The sequence below is a fragment of the Cottoperca gobio genome, chromosome 20 (assembly GCF_900634415.1).
Source record: "Cottoperca gobio chromosome 20, fCotGob3.1, whole genome shotgun sequence".
In the NCBI taxonomy this organism is placed as follows: Eukaryota; Metazoa; Chordata; class Actinopteri; order Perciformes; family Bovichtidae; genus Cottoperca; species Cottoperca gobio.
In genome coordinates, this window is record NC_041374.1 from 2,449,787 (window position 1) to 2,474,389 (window position 24,603).

Sequence of the window (24,603 nt, forward strand, 5' to 3'; positions counted from 1 at the left end):
ATTGATTCAAAGTCATCATTTATTTTTTTTACTTCAGTGAAAAGGTAAGGTTTGAATATTTTGAGTGAACGATAAACAATAAAAGACATTTTACAGCCTGTTTTGGGTTAGGGTTAGGGTTAGGGTTAGGGTTAGGGTTAGGGTTAGGGTTAGGGCCCTGTGCATCCTTCTGATTCTGTAAAATAATCATTTCATTTGCATTAAATTTCCCCCAGAATTTAACTGTTTCTCAGGGGAAATACTGGAACTTGTGTGTCGAGGGAGACGAGCCCGCTCTCTCTCAGTAAAGAGGGGGAGTGGATTCGTTGTCCTTCCTCTATCTTTATCTCCCGCTTCCCCCCCTGCTAATTAACTCCAGGAGGAGTTCCTTGGTCGAGACCTGGCTTTCTAATAATAATCACATTGTGATGGTAATCCTCAGGGCAGCAACGTTTGCCCTTTAATCTATTCTAAAGGAGAGGACCTATAGAAGCACTCCCGCTAAAGAGGTGGAGCACATTGACTCTGCAAACCTTTAAGTTATGGGTTCTGTGTGTACCCATTTGAATGAGTGTGTGACTGCGTACTGTGTTTGAAGGTTTCTCAGCTGATCTCTTGCTACAGGGGTAACTGTATATGGAGTATTCAATCTGCATCTTGTTTTTGCATACTCAAGATTTGTTAAAGGTTTTTTTCTTGTTAGCTCCTTATCACAGGAATAAAACCAATACAGCTGGGGATAGGCTACATCGAGGAGATGTTAGAGGGTTAGAGGGTTTGCAAAAGATCAGTGAGGCATCGCCCGTGTATGAGCGTGTACTCGCATGCTATCAGAAAATGCCCAGACATGTATGTGTGCATACATATGTATATATGGTGATGCTTTTGTATAATTTTGAGTTACAATGATGTCGGTAAAACATCCCTCTCCTCTCAACACTGGCAGGGCAAAGCACTCGAGTGGAAAAGTATCACGATTATACAAAATAAAATCCCGTCTTGATACAGAGATCACGTTTCCCAGAATGTAGCCGGTTTTAAAATCTTATCAAACACACACTAAAACAAACTCATTATGTCTGAATGACATCAAGTTTACTTTGATTATACAAACGTGTGACGTCACGTGTGTGTGTGTGTGTGTGTGTGTGTGTGTGTGTGTGTGTGTGTGTGTGTGTGTGATACGCTGCACAACCTGCTTTGATCCTCTGTAACTGGTTGACATATTTAAAGGGCTTAAATTTCCCCCATGGCCACATTATGCATTAGTTTTAACCCTTTATATACACACACACACACACACACACACACACACACACACACACACACACACACACACACACACACACACACACACACACACGTCCCTCTGGAACATTTGTTATTGACTTACATCATTCCATGGTGATTATCCTAACCTTAACCCTGATCCCAACATAATTATTATTTATCCAATAGATATGCAGTCTGATTAGCACATATAAATCTCGTATACATATCGTTTCCCCCCCCCTTATTTTACTTGAGTTTATTTGGTAAAGATTTTAAAAAACTAATACATGTTCAGCTTTTGGGCGCTGGTGGATTTAGTTTTTGTCCGACAGATCCAGGTTAACTGTATCGTCCTGTTGTCTTAATGCTAAGCTAAGCTAACAGTTTTACTGGCTGTAGCTACATTTTTACCACACATCTATGAGAGTGATTGATTCTCTCATGCTAGTGGGCGTATATGCGTCTCACTGAAAAATGTTAAACTATTCCTTTAACCCTGAGGCGACCAGCCTTGTGTCCCCAGATGGGAGGTAGTGAGGCCCCATAAGAGACAGTGTTCATACAGCCAGTATGGACGTGTGTGTTGCATCTTGTGCAGTGAAATGACTAAAAACTAATTTCCCACCAGTATTGGTTCCCTCCCCACACACGACCCCTTAAAACAAGTGGTAGGCATTGGTGGAAGAAGAGCGGGACAGACTACTGTCTGTAATCTCCATCATCAGCCGCTGCTTGAGACCTCTCACATCTGGTCGTCCACCCACAGCAGTGTAAAAACATTCTGACCACGTCTGAGTTATTAAACAATGAGCCGCCATCCCTCACGCCAGCATCCTGTTCCTCCTGAGACTTACTGATAAATATGCAAACTCTGAATGGCATTCATCTATTCCTTCCTTCCTCCCTCCTCCGAAGCGTCATCCCCAACTTGCATGGTGAGCAGTGCAGCTAAGCCTCCTCCATGTTTTTAAGGTCCTCGCCCACTGGAACCTGTTTGGACACGTTCCATCATGCGCTCCACGCACAGACACAAAGAGAGCATCCGCAGACTCGTACGTGACACACTCATGCATGTCATGGAGCAAATAATAAAATCCCCAAAGCCTGTGTATGTATTCATCCATGCATGTATGAATGGATGCAGCACAGTATACGTACAAAGATGCGTGTCGTTAAACTGCCTTTGTTTATGATGTACCGGGCCGACTGTGAATTGTTTGACTTTTTATGGATTACAAATTGTTTAATAAAGTTTGTTATGACTTTCTTTCATACAAGCTATTGAATTGTGGTGGTGGTCCAGAGGTTAGGCTTCCAAATACCAGATGGTTGTGGGTTCATTACCAGTGGCAACCTCCATGGCACTTAACCCAGAGTTACTCCAGTTGTACTGTTTGTTCACAAGAAGTTTATTTTTTGATGCGATGACTTTTTACATGACATAATACACCGACAACTTCTTCTTTTATTTCCCTAACCCTAATGCACCTATCTTCCTCATTCAGTAAAGAGAATAAAATGCTTCCACATCATTTTAGACATTCAATAAGCTCTCCATGCACTTGACCTTCAGGATGAAATGTCAACTTTGTTTTATTTTTTTTTACAAATCTGATTGCCGTGACATTGGATGAGCACAAACTCCCAAAGGGATTCACTTTCATTTGTTATGACCTGTAACCTTTCCTCCAGCAGCATCTAAAGGAAAAAACACAACACGTTTAGCCTCAGTGCTGATGAAGATGAAAACAATGTCATTAGTATGTGTGATCCATGGAGCCGTGTCATATCATTGGATGTAATGAACATTGAAGCCTCTGGAGATGTACTAGGCGGCTCACGGTCTTTAGGGTTTTGGGCTCATATGCAGTTCATTAACAGAAGGTGGGTTTTATTATTGTCTCTGAATGACTGGAAGTAATATAAAAGGCACACGTGCACAGCTGTGCAGTATTCACAGCCTAAAATGCATCTTTAATTTAATTAATTCACACTCCATTTCAATTAAAGAACAGAAGCGCTGTAGAATCTCAACCTCCGTTTGTTTATGTCCTGATTGCACCATTAAACATTGATTTCAGTAGCATAAGGATTTGTTTAAAAGAAGGAAAACATAAAATAACACTGGGTTATTGGCATAAATACAGTCCCGCACACACACACACACACACACACACACACACACACACCTGGTGCGTCATCATCATAAGTAGTCTCGGTAGAACGAGTCGACGCAATGGCACAAAGTGTCAGGGGAGCAGGTGTTTATGCCTCTCAGAGAATTAAGGGAGCCTGAGCTGTAGGCTGAGAAAGGCCCCTCCCCTCCCCCCCTCCCTATCCTCCATTCACCTTGTTTCTTCTTTTCCTTTTTGACTTCACTCCTTCCCCCCCCCATCATCGCCTGTCTTGTATTGTTTTTCATCCTCCTGCTGTGTCATTGTTTTTTCTCTAAGTCTTCCCAAATCCTCTTCACTCAGTTTGGTTCGTCTTGTGCCCACAAACACTAGTATCTGATGGCGTCTCATGCACACACACACACACACACACACACACACACACACACACACACACATGAGCTGTGTAATACTCTGTGTGTATAAATAGCCTGGAAAACTGTTTAATCATTTCTTTTATTTACAACACACTGCAGTAAATGCACTGCCCACCACGGTTTACAATCCTGCTTGATTTGTTAAGATCTCAAAGCCCCTGCATCAGCGCATCAGAACAGCAGCTCTAAATCACGGGGAGGCTCGCCAATAAACAGACAGTCCCTTTGAAAAAACACGGAAAATCTTTCCATTGTGCATTACATCAAAATCTCACTTTATTATTAATATTTTTTCTAATGAATCCACATTAAGCCCAATGCTTATATATATATATATATATATATATATATATATATATGACAATCTTCAATACAATCCTTCCTGCACAATTCAAGGAAACATCCTTGAAATGTGATGTGTGCATGCACTGGAGAATAACTGATGGTGATGAAGTCAGGGGTGAGTGAGGGGGGCGAGTAACACCAGTTAATCCACACAGTGCGGTGGCAGCAGGCATTTGGACGAAGTGTCCCGCAGCTCTACGCTCTTATCAGCTTCATCATCATAGGTCCAAAGAGCTTCCAAACTTACATCGATTGGAAAGACCTGCACCAAAGAGCAGCACAAATACTGTACAAGACATATCCACAAGAAAGTCCAACACCGTGTGCCATCAATAAGACTGCGTGTGAAAAAGTAAGTCTTACTTGAAGAGTAATACTGTTCGAATGAAGTCCGAGCCCTGTTGAGAACAAAGTGAAGTAAAAATCCTCTTTACGCTGTTACTGTTTAACTCCTGCAGGACCGGTTTACTTATCTGGACCGGGACCAGCTTACGTCCGTGGTCACTGTTTTCCAAATGCACCACACTGTGGTTGTGAGTTTTTCCAATTTCCTGGTGCACCGTCTTCCTCAGCAGCTGAGGATCTTGATGAAGGCCCGTCTGAACTCGATGTTGAAGGTGGTGTAGATAATTGGGTTAAGGGCACTGTTGACATAACCCAGCCAGGTGAAAGCACTGTAAAGCCCAGATGGCACGTAGCATGTCCTGCAGTGGGTGTTCAGAATGTGAGTCACAAAGAAAGGCAGCCAGCAGATGAGAAACACCCCTGGAAGAGCCAGAGAGGTATGGAGAGAGGACAAAACAAAAAAGCACAAGAACAAAATGGTAAGAAACAGTCTTAACAAGAGGTCAATTAAAACTCTTTTGGGTTCCAGTTAACCTGTACTTTGTGTGGTATTCAGGAAGTCACTTAGTATCCCGAGCAGCAGCCAATCATCGTTTTTTATTTAGACAGTTGGATGAAAAGTGCCACAGTTTTCCCCGACACCAGTAATGAGACACCTCTGATTACATTTTGTCAGCAGGATCCATGTGCTAGAGCTAACATGACCAGGCTTATAGCACGCTGGCTGATAATGGGAGTGTGTGGAAGCTGTGTCAGGAGATACAGTGTGCACCTAAAGCCAGCCAGACATTTCAACTTGATTTATTGTGACTCAAAATATGCAGCAAATGCACACGGAGTAAGAAAATGTGCTGGTGCCATCACCGGCAGTTAAGAGACAGTACAGGTGACCGGGTACTCAGGGCAGAAAAGACCATCAGGAAAATGTTAAAGGATTTGTAGCGGAATAAGCAAGTCTCCACACAAACTGCCTGAACAGTGGAAATCGCTCATAGTTCAAGTGTTAAAGTGAGTAAATGCTTATGTGGATCAAAAGGCTTGAGATAATTAGATTATTTTAATCAAGTAGTCTCCATCCAGGGTTCATTTAGGCCAGTGGTCTTCACTATTAGAGCCACATTGAGAGGACAAAGTCAATAGGAGAGCCACTTTTACCGCAAAGTATGAAAAGCTACATCCAGTCATCCCACCCAGAACATACAATATGCAAAGCAGGATTATCTTCATACTGGGATGATGTTGAGAAGGTTTTTTGCCCGAGCCAAAATCCGTGCGATCTCAAAGGATGCCTCAGATGTTCAGCTGTATTAGTCGTCCTGTGTTTGAGTCTTTGTTGTCCAGAAACAGAAGAAAGCTGCTCTATTTTATTTACTCATTTCTCTTCCAGGTGCGTAAATTTCGTTGAATTTTGGATGCGTCGTTTGGAAATGCGGCTCCGAATGACTTGAAACCAGAGCGGGTGTGTTTGCACATGAAGCACAAAGGGTTCGACTCGAGGAGGACAAATACAAACTCCTCTGTCCATGAATGTTCCTTTACTCGTCTTGTGTGTCTCGTAGCTTTCTCTTTCTTTTATAACGGGAGCAGCTGTTGTCTGTCCACAAACCACATCTCCCTCTCCATTTGCGGTGGTTTGATGCTCCAAAGCCAAGCCAAACCATTGTAGCGCCAAAACTGGTCAGTGTTCCGCTGAACAAGTTTAAATATCTTGTTTCTGGTCTATATTTGCATCTTTTATCAATTATTCTGATCTATTATTTGTATTATTTGTAGGCTAATAGAGCAGACAGTCATATCTATCACCCCTTTGTTTAGTCTACTGCCACGCAAGCCACCAATTAAAGCTTGGCGAGCCGCTCGCGCAATGAGTAACACTTGTTTAGGGTCTTTTCATACTTATATACATTTTATTTTTTATTAATTTCTTTATACTAGGTATATTGTTTCATATTGTGGTAGCCAGTTTATTTTAGAAATAAAAATGAAACTATGGCCAAGCTGCGGCTTAGTAGCATTGTTGACAGGCGTGACTATAAGAGGTTTCTACTGTGTTGAGTGTTACCACCACCTTTGCATTCTCATTCCCACTTAAGACGATCTCCACTTACCGAGCACGATGGCCAGCATCTGAGTGGCCTTTTTCTCCCGAGCGTGCATGCTCCTGAATCGTGAGTTGTTGATATGAGAATGAGCCATCGACCGCAGTGACGTGTGTGTTCGTCCATTGGACAGATCCTTCACCTCGCAGCTCATCCTGACAGTAGGTCGTTGGTTCTGGTTGTTGTCCTCCTCCTCCTCCTTGTCCTCCTCCTCCTCCTCCTCCTCTCGCTCCTGCTCCAGATCCAGCTCGGTGCGACCGCAGGAGGCGTGGCTGATGCTGCAGCAGTTCTGCATGTCCACCGGGGGCAGCGCAGAGTTCTCCAGAGGGCCCGTCTTTGGACGTTTGCGCCACAGACATTCTGACAGCAGGTTGGGCTTGGAAGGACTTGAAGGCTCCACACTCTGCTGTTGGAAACAATTATACAGGATTACGATCAGCACACATATTCAATAACATGTAGTTTTATTGTACTTATGTAATTAAAGCTGCACTGATTCATATTTGTATATAAACAATAACATTAAAGGTGCCAACTCTGCAGTTCCCCTCAGAGTGTTTTAGCGTCTTTCAGCTAATTGTTTTGGTTTTCGCTCACATACAGGCAGCACTTTTCTGCTCTGATACACCTACACTGCGTCTCTTCCCTGAGAGTTGGAGACCACATTTGAGCAAAAAGGATTAAAATTTTGATTTACATTTACAAGAAACAAGAAAGTATAAACGTCATCTTAATAAGGTGATATGAACAATTTGTCAATGTTGTGTTTTCAGCTTCTGTTTCCAATCACCAAGAAAACTAATAAATGAACATATTTATTCTCTTACACTTCTTCTCTATCTTTGGAAACATTCCCTTCATCCTATCCTGCCTCCACATCGTATTATTAGAAGCCGGGTGCTTCTCCAGTGAGCCTACGAAGAGAGAGCATGACTCAGAAAGTTGCAAATCCAATCCATCTCAGAAGTGCTGTAGTGTTCAGACAGATTGATAGGAGGAAACCTCTGCACCTCAACTCCAACCTTTTGAATCACCGATGCAGTTAGCATTCAGCATACATCAGTGTGACTGCAATATCTGCAAAACCATTTTTTATAGCCTTCCTCCAGCCAATACTTCCAATTTCTAAAACTACAGCTTCACTGAGTCTTTTCCCGCTTGGGGCGATAAGAAGAGTCATCAAATAGTTAAAAGTATTCAACAATGTGTGTTTCCAGTACAGCCAATCTTCTCTTACTTCACACATTACAGATTGCTCTTCCATCTGCCTTTGAGCAGTCTGTTGATTATGCAGGTGCTGCAGTGCGTCACCCACAGACTTCGCTCAGCTGACAAGTGACCAGGTGACGAAATGCAACCAAGCCACGCTTCAGAATCACAATGTTCAGCTCCTTCTCAGACCCCTGGGCTGTGACCGCATAGCGGAACGAAAAACTCAAGTGTGCATGAACATGGAAGCTGGCAGACTCTCACGAAAAGCTAAAAACAGAACCTCCTTTGCGTGCCACCATGTCACAATACGCCAACACAGTCAATATGTCAGGCATTAGACTGCATTCTGCAGAACGAGAGCTTTGAAAGAGATCAATTAAATAATCTCACAGTTGAATCTTGAGTTTAAAATAGCCCCTACCACTTTAATCCTTATAGGTGACAGGTCCTGCTTTGCCTTGGGAGTCTCTTCTTGTAGACAGGTCTCCTAGGGATGACAAAGATAACAATATTTTCCAGAGAAATTAAAATTTCTTTGAGGAAATGTTGCTTTTTTAATTCAGACAACACGTTTTGTCAAAAGGGGAAATTAGAGCTTCTCTGCCGTGAGTAACAATAGAGTAATATTTAACCTAGTTTTGCTCATTTTAGATTAAATGAATCATTCTTGGTGCAACCAAGTCTGTGCATCTCAGAGGCAGCTTTTCAACCTCCAACAAATCTCGCTGAGTGTCCCTGACACACACGTGAGTTACGATTCACGTCTTATACGTTTTCAATCACTTTCTCTCCCGAGCCGAGCGCTGTTCGACTCCATTAAAACTCACCGCAGAAATAAAGATAAGTTGCATTTGAAGCGAGCCTCCTTCTTCGTATCAGTATCCTTCTGTTGACTGAGTCAGAGTCCTATTATGTTATTTCAAAACACATTTCCATTGTAACTCTCTCAGCCGGATCTCCTCCAGGACTCTCACAGTGAGTGTTTGCACTCATGGATGAGATCTCAAACTGGGGCTCAACGACAACCAATCATCTGTAAACTGCTGTTAAAAAAAGACTTGACTGGGACTTAGTATGCAATGAAGGGGAAACATGTTGTGGAAGAGTCTTTTTATACACCACACAAACACATAGGGTGGGTACAGATGCACAGACTGGTGTATCTTTGCCCTTGGTTAAAAGATAAAGCCATCAATTTCTTTTTACTTTATCTTTGTAACATAACAGCTGAATAATATAACAACGTACAAGAAGGTTAAATCCATTATTTGTAAGATAGATGTAACCGGGATCAAAGAACTGACAGCTGCTTGTGACGGTTTAAAGATTAAACAGCGTAACAGAGAAACATCTCAAAAACTGATATAGTGTTAATTACCTTAAAGACGGAGCACATTCCTATCTCATTAGATCCACTTATGTAACTTGATACCTATTTTAATTAAGAACATTTGTAAACTTTGACATGTCTGAGAGGCCACTCGCACACAGTTACACAGCTTTTCTCTCCTATTAGAGCAAAGAGATACTTCTGAATCCTTTTAACCTTCAAATGACTTGTAGAAATTCATGTAATTGAGAAATAAACGGTTTTTAAATTTGGCAATTTCACGAACAAAAGTGTTTCAACTTCCCTGCGATGGAACAAGTTACGAGGCTTTGAGGGAGGTTTGGCTGGTCCGACAGAAAAGGTCCAATGTGAAAGTGAATTGTAATTTGCAAGTCATTATGAGTATAAAGTGAGTGGATCTCATCTACAAAGACTCAGCTTATTAGGAGCTATTAAAAAAAGAATGGCCGCCTTATTCTGAGTCTTTATACAATCAAATATAAAGAGTTTCATGAAGGTGGTATTCTCTGTATAATAAGTCAGGTACCACTTCCTAATAAGACACCCTTCATAAAGGGTTTATAGGTTGTAAGTAATGGCTGTATTAATGAATTTATTATTACTTTATAGATCCGTTAGAAGCTGTTAATAAGATAACCTTTTGGTTGCCAGAATGTGAACAATCCCTCTCAAGTCATTAAAGTAAATACTTGTATCACAGAACATGTCAGTGCCATCGGAATGATCCCGTTTCTGATGCAAACTATGGCGAAGGTTTTGATGTTTTGATTGAAAATGCACGAGGCTGCACTTTATCTGTATGGCGTGTGTTCATTCCAACAGTACAAAGTCTCTCGTAAGTCAATAATAAAAGTTTCTAATATGCCGTCACATCAAGTGAGTCATGAATAAACTGGAGTAGCATCAGTATGAGTGAAAACATTGAGACGACTCACCACAGATGGCGGCACTGAGCCAGGCTCCACCTTTCCGCTGGCCTGGCGGAAGGCGATCCTCTTCCTCCTCAGCCTGAGGAAGACGTAGATGCGGATGTAGACCAGCAGAGTGACGATAAACGGCAGGTAGAAGGACACCACCGACGAGTAGATCACAAAGTCGGGGTTGGAGATGGAGCACACCATGGGGTCATCTAAATCAAAAACAAAATGTTTTTATGCGAAACCAGCCTGGGGTAATAAAAGAGACAGTGGGCGGGATTTATAGCCAACCTCTGATCCTGGTGCTGAGGCTCTTCATCTTGAAAATGACCTTGATACGAAAGATTTAAGTTCATTGAGTTTGGGTGATTATTAGGAAGGATCGCCACCATTAGACTGAATATACTCACAAGGGGCCTGAAACATGTTCCCTAACTGCATTTAGGGAAACATTTATCTTATTTTAGGATACGAACGTAGCCACTACAGAACCTTTCGATTTCACAAGACTGGCGTAGACTCTGTCCTGAATCAAAATAACTGCCTCACTGTTGTGAAGACAATGAAGACGTGGAACAACATGAACACATGAATGTAGTGATTGAGCTGTAAGAAGACGCTTTAAATGACAATATGATAAATAATAATAATAAATGATTAACTAAAATAGGGTTTCCTCTTCTCCAGCGACACGATAACAGCAAATTAATTGCTATTGGATTAATAGATGTTAGGAGCCAACGACCAAATGTGTAGAGCGAATCCTTTCATCTTTTTCTAATTAATTCTTTTTACTATCAGCATTATTTTCCGTCCATTCAAAGATTTGTTCCTCTTGTGCTTATTTAACTTGTACCCGTATGCATTATAATTCACCCTTTCCTTATGGTATATGTGATCCAGGGTTAGGGTTAGGGTTAGGTCCAGCTTGAAGGGAAGGGGTTATATCTTTTTTATATTATATTTGCAACCTTCTCGGTGCATTGTTTTGAAAAACTATTCTTGATGTCATGACTCATGATAAATTAAAGAAAATGACCTTAATGACGTCCCTCCTTCGTATTCTGCATATAATCATACAGGTGGAGGTTTGACTGATTTCACTATAATTGTGCTATTAATTCAGATAAAGAGCCCATTTGATTTGACATAATGATAATAGGGTTTCAATCAGAGTGCCATAGTTAAATATGTATCAACTCAGCTAATAGTGCTGTAAATTGAAATTGGAAAAAAATAAGAATTGGCAATCTCTGACCACAGCTGTGACATGCATATTGCATTTCAGTGGCATGAACAAACTGAAGTGATTTGCCTCTCCCAGGATGTCCCCCTGGATCAATAACACATGCATCAGTACACAGAGAGATGGAAACAAGACGACAGACAGATTCTATTTCCAGTAACACTCTAAACCACCTTTAGTTTCCAGGTTCATATTGTTTCGTGAGGCACTTTGTGTAGTTGAGCTGCTCTTTTTACTTCCGTTTCTTATGAAGCCGGCTCTCATGTGAACCCACTGGTCGCTCCTTCCAATGCTGATGCGTGGTTGGTTGCATACCGACAACAAAGAGTGGGTTTCCTGCAATCACCGGCCATTGTTTTTGCATTGATTGTAAGTGGACACAACCAAATGCATCTCTGTGAGTAGCTTTACATCGTGTCTGATGCACTTAAATGTGTCTGTGCAGTCGTGCATCGGTGCTGCTGGCTATGGAAATTAAAATAACTCCTGGTGATGTCTCTTGCGTTTCTCTGTCTGTTTTAGAGTTTGGTGGTTCATTCTTTGTCAGAGAAATGCAGAGGAACTTATTTCATTTTATATTGTTCAGTCATGAATGATCCAAAAAGCATCGCTCAGAATCACCGGAGAGACTGAGAAGAAGATGATATCTCATACAGTAACCAGAAATCAAAGCACTATTTAAAATCCCTTTGTTGCTGCTATCACTACTACTGCCTTCACATATACAGACAATATATTTATAAACACATATATTAAATAACTACAAGGGAAAATGTCACATTAGGGAAAAGTAAAGACACCCAAAACATCCAAGACACCACGCAGTGCACTAAAGGTCACAGATAAATGATTTACTGCAACACTGTAAGGGGGTAGGGTGTCATTATCACGGGAACTTCAAAGTGTTGCAGTTTATTAAAGTTAAGGGGACTTACTGTGTTTCCAATAACGCTACTCAATGATGTCTTTTGTTATTCGGCATTAATGCAATGTCCAAAAAAAGCCCCATTATTGTGAATCGGGGGGATGATCGCTCACCTTGTAATCAATGCATTTAAATAGCCCAATGTAATATACGTACACATGGTGTAGAACTTCTTTTTAAAATCAGCTGGATCAAATGTATTCGCATCATTTTGGATCTTGTTTCGATGTAGCTCCCAGCAATGGAGGTTTTGCGGCAATTTTCCCTCAAGTCAGAAATTCCAAATATCCGTGACCTTGAATTACAACTCGAAGGAGAATCAGTTCCTCCCACACGGCTGCTCCTAATTACCAGACGGACGTGCCAGATGGTTTGCTAAACAGAACCTTCTGAGAAGCCGTCATTGGAAACTGTTTGGACCGGCGCTTTTAAATAATTCTTGGCAGGTTTGAACCATCTGTCCATCACACGCTAACTTCAATCAATTAGATGAACGGCGGCGGCTTCAGTGCGGTTCTTATAGCTACCAGTGCTCCTCACAAGCTGCTGATCTGCCGACTGAAATTGAACTTTGTCTATAAACTGTCTCATCACCAGTGTTTCTTTCGTCAGGCTTGACAAAGCTCAAGACAGAGAACATTATACATTTTCAAAAGCTTTGTACAGATCTAGTGAAATGACCTTTAAATCCCATTCAAGATGTCCTTTCATGTCCCACCGCTGACCCTAAACGGCGAGTCATTTTGACCTCACATTTCACGGTGCCTTTGTGCCTCGCTTTCTATTTTGTATCCCGCTTAACTTGTCTCGCTACGTTACGTCCAGACAGGAAGATGAAGTGATAATGTTGTTGACCTGACCTGTGGTGTTGAAACCAAACAGCAGCGGACAGGAGACGGTGAAGGCCAGGACCCACACCGGTGCCAATCATCACAGAAATTCTCTTCTTGGAGCGATGGGTGGTGTTGTACAGGACGGGCATCACCACTGCTGTGTACCTGCAGACACACACACACACACACACAGGTTAGAGTCTGTCCAGCTGTGAAGATGTGTGTTCACAGGGAATAGGTGGGGACATTTGAATGAAGACAAAAGTGCTGACTGGAGACAGTGAAAGGGAATAATTACAGTGAGAAAAAGAGCATCTCTGAGAAGAGATGCCAAGAAATGCACTGCTGAGAGATACTGTAAAGACAAACAATGGAGCAGCAAACTAGGCAGTTATACTAAGAAACAATTTGGACAGTCAGCAATAAAAGAGGAGCTTTTATTTAAGAGTTAATCAGCACACAGTACGCCAAGAGTGTATAATGAGCCCGGGAAAACTAGGCTCAGGAGTAGCAGCAATTATACTGGACCCCGACCCAAAATGGATGTGATGTTATGTTGTTTTGAGCCAACTGCCATGACTGTTTACCCTCATCACACTAATTACGCTGGTTCCTCTCTGGGCATAACGCAGGGCTAAACCCGGAGCACAGACGTTCACTAAAATTAATCTTCCCTCCTGCCATGCTGTTGTCTGGTTAAATAAAAGCAGAGATGAAATAGTGGCGTGGGTAAAAACAATAATGTACATGATGATATAAAAGATCAAGTGCGGCTTTAAGTTACACTTTTATTTGAGCATGAACAGAAGACTCTCCCGCTCTGAGGCGGCAGTTAAAACATGACCTCCGCTGTAAGTACAAACGCTTCACCTTGAAGTTTGATGCAAGAACTTTATTTCTTGTGCATTAATGCCTCCGCCTGGTTTGACTCTCACTTTTAACAGGCCACAAATCCTCCCTGCTATCACATAGCTGTAAAACTTTTAAATAAACAACATCACAAAGGTAATGTGGGTTTGTTAAACACTGTCAATGACACAGAACGCCCCTAGAGCTTCACTTTAAATGTAGCACCTCACAAAGCGTACGATACTGTAGAGGTGTTCGTCTAATAATCAATCACAGAGAACCACAGGGCTTCAGGAAATAACTCCATTCCTCAGAAGCAAATTATGCATTGTACGCATAACATAATGTACCAGCAGGCATGTCACCATGTGCAATTAAAGACCCAGTCCTTGCTGGGGTTTCTTTTTGTGTGTAGTCATTCATTTGTGATAATTTAAACCTCTTGCCAATTGGGGGCAGCAGAAACAAGTCGTTACACACACGGACTTATCAGCACTTTTTAAGTTGGGATGGGGGGAACTTGTCAGCAAACAGTTGCTAATTTTAAACATCCAGCAGCTGCAAAACAATTTGGAGTCGGGCTTCTGGAGAATGTTTGTCCAATATTCACTCTCGCTGGATGTTTAGTTTAGTTGAAACTCACTGTAACGCAGGGGTGGTAATACAGGAGCATGTACGTTAAATTAATCAAATAACCAAAAACCAACAGACGCATGAATAACCTGGGACTTTTAGTTCGACTAAAAGCTGCTCTGCCTGGCTGCTTTGAAAGCACCCATCAGAAAGTTTTACTAACCAACTGTACAGATACATCCCCCTGACACCTCCAGTCCTTATGCGTACTTTATTCATTCTGTGTGTTGTTGAACTCTTGATGCCTGCAGGATATAAGTTGGAAGACCGTAGAGAGCGGTTAAATATTAACCGTGACACAAGAAGAAAATTAAACAGATAAATCATTTAAATACAGGATGTGCGTCTACAGTAAAGGTTCAGGCGGCACATTTCCTTCTGGATTAAAGCAAACAAAAGCTCAACAATAAGACGTAAACAGACCCGCGTCTGAACCTAGAATATCAAACAAAAACCACACAGTGTTCACAAAGTCTGTCTCTTCCTCACTGTGTCACGCACTGATGCACAAAGGTACAAACGCTGACACACATTGAACAAGTTGGGAAAATAGTGTTTTTCTCCAGGAGAGTTTTAAAATATCAATGAAGTGAGGTGAGGAAAAGATCAAGACCTTGAAATATAGAAACCTCACAGGATGACATGTATTCTAGAGATGTCACAGCAGATATATGTCATACACACACACACAGACACACACACACACACACACGCACACGCACACGCACACACGCACACACACACACACGCACACACACTGCACACTCACCTGTCAATGCTGATGGCACACAGGTTGAGGATACTGGCGGTGCACATCATCACATCCAGCGTGACAAAGACGTTACAGTAGAGCCGGCTGAAAAGCCAGGCACCGCCGACCACCTGCACAGAACAGATGGGCAGATTATCATGACACACGTTTCTCTTCCGCTTCTTCACCGTGAAGTGTGACGCACCTACTGAGCACACACATGAATGCACCCACTTACACGCGTGACAGGAAGGCAACAAAGAGGAACAAATAAACACAGTTTGGGGTGAGGATACATTTAAATTAGGTGCCAGACATACCACCATATTCAACTTGACATATCAAATTTAAGCTAATAGGGATTTTAATCAGGTTAATTTATCTATTTAACATGTTTATGTCACTTGTTCTTACATAACAAAAGCTGCAAAATGCAAATGTTTTGTAATGGATAACCTACATGTTGGTAAATCTAATTATCCTCAAGAAAATGTTCAATTTCCAAAGGACATTAACCTTCCCTAGCTAAACCAATAACAATCCCTAACCCAGTCCAGCAGAGTCCTTCTCAGACCGATAGACTTTCACTCCGGCGCCATAATGCTGCTAATAACGGTCTGACAAAGATAAATGGATCCAAGCTCCATCGCCTGGCTGCTGATTCTCTTCAGTCCACACTGGGAATACACGCCAACCTACACAGAGAAGCGCCAGGCACACGTGGGGATACACACAGGCACGCAATCACATGTACAAAGATGTAAATAGACAGCAATCTCTCTCGCAGAGACCAGAGTAATCACACATACAGAGACAAACACATTTATACACGGGTGGAAACATTCACTGCTAACATTCATTCTTCATTAAAGCGAGGGTGGGTAGGCCTAATGTGTTTTAGAAACATTTAGACACCTTTGGAGCTAGTTCTGCGGCTTCTTTAATTGGAAAAGTGAGTTCTTTGGTAGGATAATTTAAATAAATCTAGTTTACTCCTGCTGGCTTCTCCAATGTTAGCTTAACCTCACCACATACCCATAGGCCTACCCATTTAAAGGTTCAATGTAAGATATACCAGCATTTAAAACTTAAAATATAATAACAATTAACTAACATTATCAACAGAATGTGAAGAGGTAACAGTGTTGAAGTTATGTCAAAGACGTCTGTGTGTTGTGTTTATCCACTGAAGTTAGCATGCTAACAGCTAGCTGCGCTAAGTCCAGGCTGTAATACCACGTGTTCCTCTAGGGGTGCTAGTGAGTCACTGCAGTTCCAGTCTGCCCTCAGTGCAGAGAGAAGAAGAACAGCTGCCTGACTAGCTTGACGGAATCGGAGTTTCGGGCTTCCGGTGGAATCGCAATGCATGCTGGGGTGGCAAGACTATAAAAGTGAGCACCAACTCCACAATGGCTGCCATATTGCATTTATTCTCTACGTGTTTACATTTTATTTAGAGCTGCCTGACTCGCTTGTAAATATTGCAGTCTGTTTTATAGTTTCACAAACTATGACGGAGGCGTCCGTCTGACGGGGGCAGCTGCCGAGTGGCGGCTCTGCCGACCTATCTCCTCCCCGGCGGGCTGCGCCGCCATAGGGAAGACAAGACAAATGTGCGGGTTGGTTTCTGCCACTTTGGATTTAGTCCAATAAACACACTAACGTAACGTTGCACGGACTGCAGCCCCGGTTAACATTAGTGTCCAGTAAACACAGATGAATAAGTCCCCACGTGAGGATTATAAAACGGCAGCGTTTGTTGAGTTTCTGCAGAGCAGGTGGCTCAGAATTACACATTGAAGCTTTAGAGTAATTCTCATTCCATTTTTAAATGACCAATTTTACACATAAAAGTCTGTTAACTTGTCATGGTTCGTACCACTCAGCCCGTGCAAACAGCACACCAACAAATGCTTGATTTATGAGCGTGCTGTTGATCCATAATGGATTGCACAAAGAAAATATATACAGTATAGTAGGTTATATACTGTATACAATGAGTTTGTAGTATGGAATTAGGGCAAAGTGTCATTTTTCTTGCATGCAAGGACATTGTGTGTTCAAGTATAGAAATCACACCAAATGCACGTAAAGTATACGCCACATACACCCCCTCATACAGAAAGACTGAAGCGCACATGTGGGCACATACTGAACATTGTGTGCACAGTGTGGGAAAATGATGGTGACTCAGTGGGGCTCTTCAGACACTTTGCATCGACTGTTAGAACATACGTGCTCTATACTTCGGCAGCACTCAAGCGTGCTAAGTGTCTCAGTGTAAAGAAATAGCAGGAGCAGCTCTTGTTCAGACACCGCGGCAGGAGACGAGTTTCTGTCGGATAGATCGGTTTGTGTTTCCTCTGTTTTATATAACATAAGATTAATATCATATACTGTTCAAATAAACTACTTTTTGGAAATGAGGGAGAAACAGGTGGTAACATAACACTTTATACATATTTATCTTGACTAAATAGGATCATTCGTATCATTTAATTGTATCCATATATTTAAAAACCCCCACAGATAACTTGAGCATAAAGTGGGCTAACCTCCACACAACAAATGGAGCCGGTTTCTGTAGTAAGGCCATACATTTGCTGAAGCATAGCAGCAATCTTTAGGATGTATTTTGCAAAGTGAGCGCACATACATTACCGCCAATACAACCGCTTCTTTCAAGTACAAGTCATGCATCAACTGTACCATCCGGGGATACGCTGGCTTACTCAAGGACACATGATTAGTACCTGCTGAAGGGTAGGGAGGTAATACTCAGTCACTTTTCCTGCCAAGACACACGTGCAGAAGCAAACCAGCAACCCTCTGGTCACAACAAACTAATCCCCCATCCTTCAGAGGAGCGCCTGCAGGGGGATGCTGCTTGCAGCGCCAGTCTGGGGAGTTGAAAGTCTTTGGACTCTGAACTAAAATGTTTTTCTCCCAGCCATTACTGACCTTTACATTCCTGCTAAATGATAAAATATTGTACTTTTGTGCCGTTCAATCGTATAATAAGTCATTCCTTATGGGAGTGTGAATCTGAAATTTAAAATGTAGCACATGCTCCAACAGCATGACTGCCTGCGTCGAAGTTGAACTCATGACTGAATCCCAGCAAGGCTCCTGGCTACCTTAATTTACCTTAAGATATAATCATGTTTAATATGTCAGCTTCTGCCCACTGAGTATGTTAATTAGATTCTTCTATGGTTGACCTGCCGTTGAATCTTCTGCACTGTGAGAAAATAGTGCTTTCTGCTGACAGTGATCAAACTTTGGGCAGCAGGGTGTTCGCTTGTTAAACATAACTGGACTTCAAGCAGAAGATTTTTAGACCTCATGTCGGCAAACACTCGCACACACACACACACACACACACACACACACACACACACACACACACACACACACACACACACACACACACACACACACACACACACACACACACACACTGTGGATGCCTGAGAGTCACGTACACCGGTAGAGTTAATGGAGTCACTGGGCAGCACCACGAGGATGGAGGCTGAGAAAATTGACAATTACCGTTAGAGATGAATCCGTGCGGGCCAAATAAAAAAATTAACAGCAAACATAAATATCAATTTAGAAGTCATGTTAATATGTCCTTCAGCAATTATGCTTAATCTACATGAGTGCTGAAGCACTACCTCATTTAATCATTACCTTCTTCGCCACACACTTTATGTGGAGCCGCTACGTAATAATCTGCAAATGATCCTGATCAGTTTTCTCTGGACTGAATCATCATCTTTCTTGTTGCAACTTTCTGTCCTTCCTCCTCTTCTCTCTTCACCAGCGTCAGCTCCTCACTCACTGCCAATCATCTGTACGTCAGTCTCTGTACCCCAACCAGGGAATCACTCGTGGAGTAGCTCAGCTAATTAAGAAAAATAATAATTCAAGAAAAGAAACATTCAATTTGGATGACAAATTGGTAATTTGGTGAGTTCCAGCTACGCCGTTACTCTCCTCACATTAACCTCGGGTAATTGTAATACCTCAAGGAATGTTTTGCCGAAGAGATTTCATGGAAAGTAGTTAGCAAGCAAAGAAGTCTAAATAATTAGCTTAAAGTGACTAGGTGGTAATGGTTTTAAATAGTCAGCCTAATGTGATGGATAAATAGGTAACATAATGAATGTTAGCTAAAAGTAAGGTAAGTGTTTGGAACAGCCAAAAGTAATTAAACGGTTAAATAACTCTAGTTAGGCTAATGGGTAACAGGTAGGGTTAGGTTAGGGTTAATGCACGTTGAAATAGTTAATGCACGGGTCAGGGATCTTGTTTTTATTACCCACACCCACCCGACATGTTAGAGCAAAACCACAATGCAATACGCTGTGCATTAAAGTGGCACAGTTGTCAGGACTGAGGTCTGAGAGAAGGACAGACAAGTGCCCTGTGTGTGTGTGTGTGTGTGTGTGTGTGTGTGTGTGTGTGTGACACAGAGAGAGCCAGTGAGACAGAGAGTGGAAGAGGAGGTAGACTATTGCACGCAATGTTTCTGTAAGTTATTAATAACTTACTCAGAACGCTGCTTTGTCACTTTTTGACTTGCCCGTCAAACCTGTGATATTTTCTCGTAAGCTCATCCAAACCCGTCTGACCCAGAGGTCAACGCTGGTCGACCTGCACATTACTATAACGTAAGGGCAAAGGGAAAATTGTAGAGGCAGCTAAAAGTATAGAAAATGGTTTTAAGCCCAGCTTCTGCTTCTCTAACTTTTACTAGTTGTAAACATTATAAAAACGTTGTAACGATATCCACTGTTATGTAGCCTTGTTACGTCACCCTGACCTCCTCACCTCCAAGTACACAGCCCATGGCATGACCAACGAGGCTACTAGCAAGTCGGCCACAGCCAGGCTGACCACCAGGTAGTTGGTGGTGGTCTGGAGGGAACGCTCCCTCAGCACAGCCAGACACACCAGCACGTTTCCAAACACGATGGCCAGGATGAGCAGGGAGTACAGCATGGCATAGTAGTTACGCTCATCCTGCCCTGATGCCTCCGAACTCTCATTCCTCTCCGAGTCCCATTCGAGGCGGTCTGATTCGTTCCAGGCCCGCTCTGCGCTGCTAAACATTGCCATGGAGACGTCCCGGTGACATGGGAGGTGATATGTTTGGCAGACCTACCAAAGGAAAAGAGCATAGATTAGCGTTTACCCATTCATCACACACACACACACACACACACACACACACACACACACACACACACACACACTTCCTCTCTTTCGGATTCTCAAACATTTCTCACATCTCAGAATTTCAGAGCGTGGCATGTGCCATCAGACGATGGTGCCAGCATCATTTCAGGTGAAAGGCCTAGTGGGAAACATCTCTTCCTCCTGCAGCAACAGCAGGATGAACCGATAAATAAAACAGCTGAGAATCCCTGCAGTAATGTTCCCCGCTGTATACACTGGCACCAGTGTTCCCCCCCCCCCCCTGCTGATTGAAAAATGGAAGCCCATATTAATGACTCCTCAAGCTTCTTGGATCCGACAGACAATTTAAATCCATAAAGACTCAGCAGAAATGCTCTTAACTGCAACTTCCTCCACTGCATTCATGACTGTTTGAGTCTCGAACGTACACCCTCCCTTCCTGTAAATGGATTTTAATACTGATAGCAGAAACAGGAACTCCGAAGCAATGATGGTAACTTTAATGAGGGGCTGGCAGTGTGCCTTTGAGCAGTGTCAGTGAGGTTAGCTCATCAGGGAGGGGTAATAAGTCCATGATGCCACCCCGAGAGGCTCTGCTCCTCGCACTCCATCCTTTCTCCCTCATTTATTCACAATCCTCCCCATCTGGTCTGAATCCACATAACAGCAGTGTGATAGAGCTCACACCTGTGTCTACATGTTAAACAAACTGATCCATCTTATGCAGCTCCCCCCCCTCCTTCCCTCCTCTCTCTCGTTCTGTGACAGTAATGAGGAAAAAGACAGAGAAACTAGGATCTTTTTTAGTTCTGGCTCAAACCCAGTACGGCTTTTTAAAGATTTTCTCCGTCTATAATTTCACTCTGTGCCTCAGTGGCTCCGGTATCATCGTCCACAAGAGAATCTAGAAGCAAAAGACAAAAGCAGCCACTGATACCAATCACCTTGAAGTCTCCGGATGGGAGCGAGTTTCTTACAAAGTCAGGTGTGACAGGATCTAAAATCACTGGTGATGTGATGCAAGGCTGCACAGTGCTCCAGTGAATGGCTTGTTTGTATATTGTAGATCAAGTGCTAATTGAAACTGATTTCACTCTTTTGTTCCCTCTCATACTAACCAATGTCAATGTGCAGGACTCTGACCTACAAGTGTGTGTGTGTGTGTGTGTGTGTGTGTGTGCGTGTGTGTGTGTGATATGGGCATCAATGAACCCTCAAATGATCATGTACATTTACAGCGTTATGCTCATTAGGATGTGTGTAATGGAAGGAGGGGGTTGTTACTGTATTCAAGACCTAAAGCCAAATTACATTATAACAATAATGGGCTAATAATAAATGTATAGCGGATCAATTAACTAAAGGTTACGCAGCCACAGACAACCTAGGTTGCTTGCCAGGAAAGGTTAATAAGCGAAAATCAAACCTTAATAGTAAAATTCAATTAAATCCCGTGATATCTTATCAGGCTCCACAATCCTGCGTCCAGAAAGATTGGAGTCACATATAGTTCAATTAAATAATTAGCAAACAAAAGCGGCAGATAAGAACTTCATTTAGAGCAAGACTGAAGCAGAACCAAAAAAAAAAAACTTTAAAAAACGGCGTTTAATAATTTAGTGCGCATAAAAAAATACAAACAAACAAACAGAATAAAGTGAACACACTAACATACCTGTTACTGTTTCTCCGTGAAGAATTCATCAGATGCCATCGAGAAAACGCATCATCCTGGCTGAGGTAAGGTATCCGGTCAGCGCGCCCAGCACTGCGAGGCGAGCGGGGGGAGAGCAGGAGGAGCGCTCGGTGCCATTGCGCACAGGCGAATGTGAATCACTTACTACATTTCCACCAACGCTCCGTGGCCGTGTGCGTGCCGGTAACACACGTTAGGCTGATTTTTTTTTTATACTTTGATTTTGCAGCCATATGACACGGGAGGCGTGCATAAGCTACGTGGGGGAGACGTCAGGTGTCTCCCTTTTAGTTGCGCGTTTAGTTATGCAGTGGCACATGAAGGTGACCAACTACTACAACCAAAACAAACTGTATTAATGAAAACTGCTTTTTTCCTTCAATATTTAGTTAAACTAACATTTTCAATGATACAAATGATAATATGCTAAAATGTGTTGCAGTCCTGCCCCATGGCTGTCATCCTCACCATGACCCTGAACCAGTCTGGGTCGTGCTTAGCTGGAAGTGACATTCACACATAAATAGCCTAATGTTGGCCTCATAAAACAAGACCAGTATAACCTACAGAGCGTAAATTAGGTCAGGCTGGGTCTATGCATGAAATAATGTATAGACTACTGTGGCTCTGATATCCTATGGCTCCATTTCCAACCCCCTTTTACACAACAAAAAAAAACAGCTTGTGTCTTTTATTTATTTATATATATATATATATATATATATATATATATATATATATATATATCTCACAATCCCAGCAATTGGGTTTTGTTCCACTATCGTCTACATGGCATTTCAAGATAAGAGTGAAAACCCCTGCAGGAGCAGCACACACCGAGCAAATGAGAACTGGACCAACCAGTGTGCAGTGTACGGGAACGTGCTGTTTTCCTCTGTGTTGGTTCCAACGTGCAAAGACTCCAATTTTATTGTAAAAATCAGAGAGAAAATAGACCTTTCTGTGGTACTTGGTTGTATTGAAATACATATTTTAATATAATTATATAAATGTGTTAATTTCACGGCAAATTAAGATCATTTTCCCAGATATTTCTATTTAGTTTTTTACAAACGACAGCACATGCACTCACCGTACATTTAATTTCAAAGCCTCCCAGGAAGTACATTTTTTAAAGCAGTGAGCAGCAGGAGGTTGATCTGTGCGATGCAACCGCAGCAGCTGACAAACAACCCTTACTGATAATTTTTCACAACTGCTCGGAGTCAGTTTGTGTTTTAACTTATGTAAAAGTGTCCAAATGTCCTTGGAAATTTGAGTCATCCTTCTTCTCCACAGCAGCATGCTGGTAAATATCTCATGTGAGCAGCGACTGCAGAGCTGAGGAGAATCATAATACACACTGTAGCTGGCATGAAGGCATACATTTGAAACTTTACAAAATTGATGGTGTGTGACATGCATACTTACTTATGACTTAAGATGAGTGCGCAGTAGTTTCTCTACTTATTCAATGTCCAATAAATCCAGATTTTCCTTGCATTGCATTTATGCCTACATTATGCAACACTCAGTAAATCAATCTTAGTCTGTCCCACATGAATGGCTGCTACTGGAAGTGTGTAATTTTATCCACAGAGGCTACTGACTCTCTGGCTTGGTGATTCATGTGTTAAACGTGCAAATAAAACCAAAACAAATGTTTTTTTGAATAGAGGCACGTCCAAGCTCCTTTTTCATGGTTACTGAGAAGATCATTAATTCCTACACACACACACACACACACACACACACACACACACACACACACACACACACACACACACACACACACACACACACACACACAGTAATGTTGATGGTTTGCAAATAGCCCTGATGCGAGTGGACAGGATGGAGGGTGAAGGTGAAGTGGGAGCTGCTATCCCTCTGAATGAGGCACCTATGGTCCTTGTGCAGACTGGGATCCTGACAGCTGCTCATGGAGCTGTTACTCACAGGACACACACCTTTGTGAAGGTCAGTGCCTGAGAGGGCACCGCTACACTAATGATAAAGGACAATGGTTGGAATAATAGAGATAAATATTTTCAGACTTGGTTGAAATCTTGCTGCCACCTACTGGTCCAGGGATCCAACTGCTTTCATCCCACACAAACTCACAAGCGAATTCAAAGCAGGTCTTAAATCTGTATGTTCGAATGTCTGTGTGCAAATAAAAAACCGTGAATGGGCACCACTCTCCCAAAAAGGAACTAGAGGAAGAATCTTAATTCTTTCTTAATTTAAATAAATAAATCGGCGCTTATTAACAGCCGAACTACATCAAAACAAGCGCACACAACTCGTGCAGTGTAATCTAAGTCTTGTTCATCCAGTCGTACGCTCTCTACTTCCCAAACTCATACATTTTCATTAAAACTTTACGACTTA

The 24,603-nt window shown here is 42.2% G+C and overlaps 1 protein-coding gene across 1 annotated transcript; it reads right to left on the minus strand.

Moving 5' to 3' along the window:
• Window positions 1-4,152: 4,152 nt before the first annotated feature.
• Window positions 4,153-22,368, minus strand: LOC115025802 (D(3) dopamine receptor-like). The gene is given in 9 exon segments (XM_029458264.1): window positions 4,153-4,912; window positions 6,601-6,997; window positions 8,225-8,290; window positions 10,090-10,283; window positions 13,103-13,160; window positions 13,162-13,240; window positions 15,327-15,439; window positions 20,145-20,474; window positions 22,189-22,368. Coding segments are annotated over 8 exon segments (1,392 nt in total). The 5' UTR covers window positions 20,433-20,474; window positions 22,189-22,368; the 3' UTR covers window positions 4,153-4,715.
• Window positions 22,369-24,603: the final 2,235 nt, after the last annotated feature.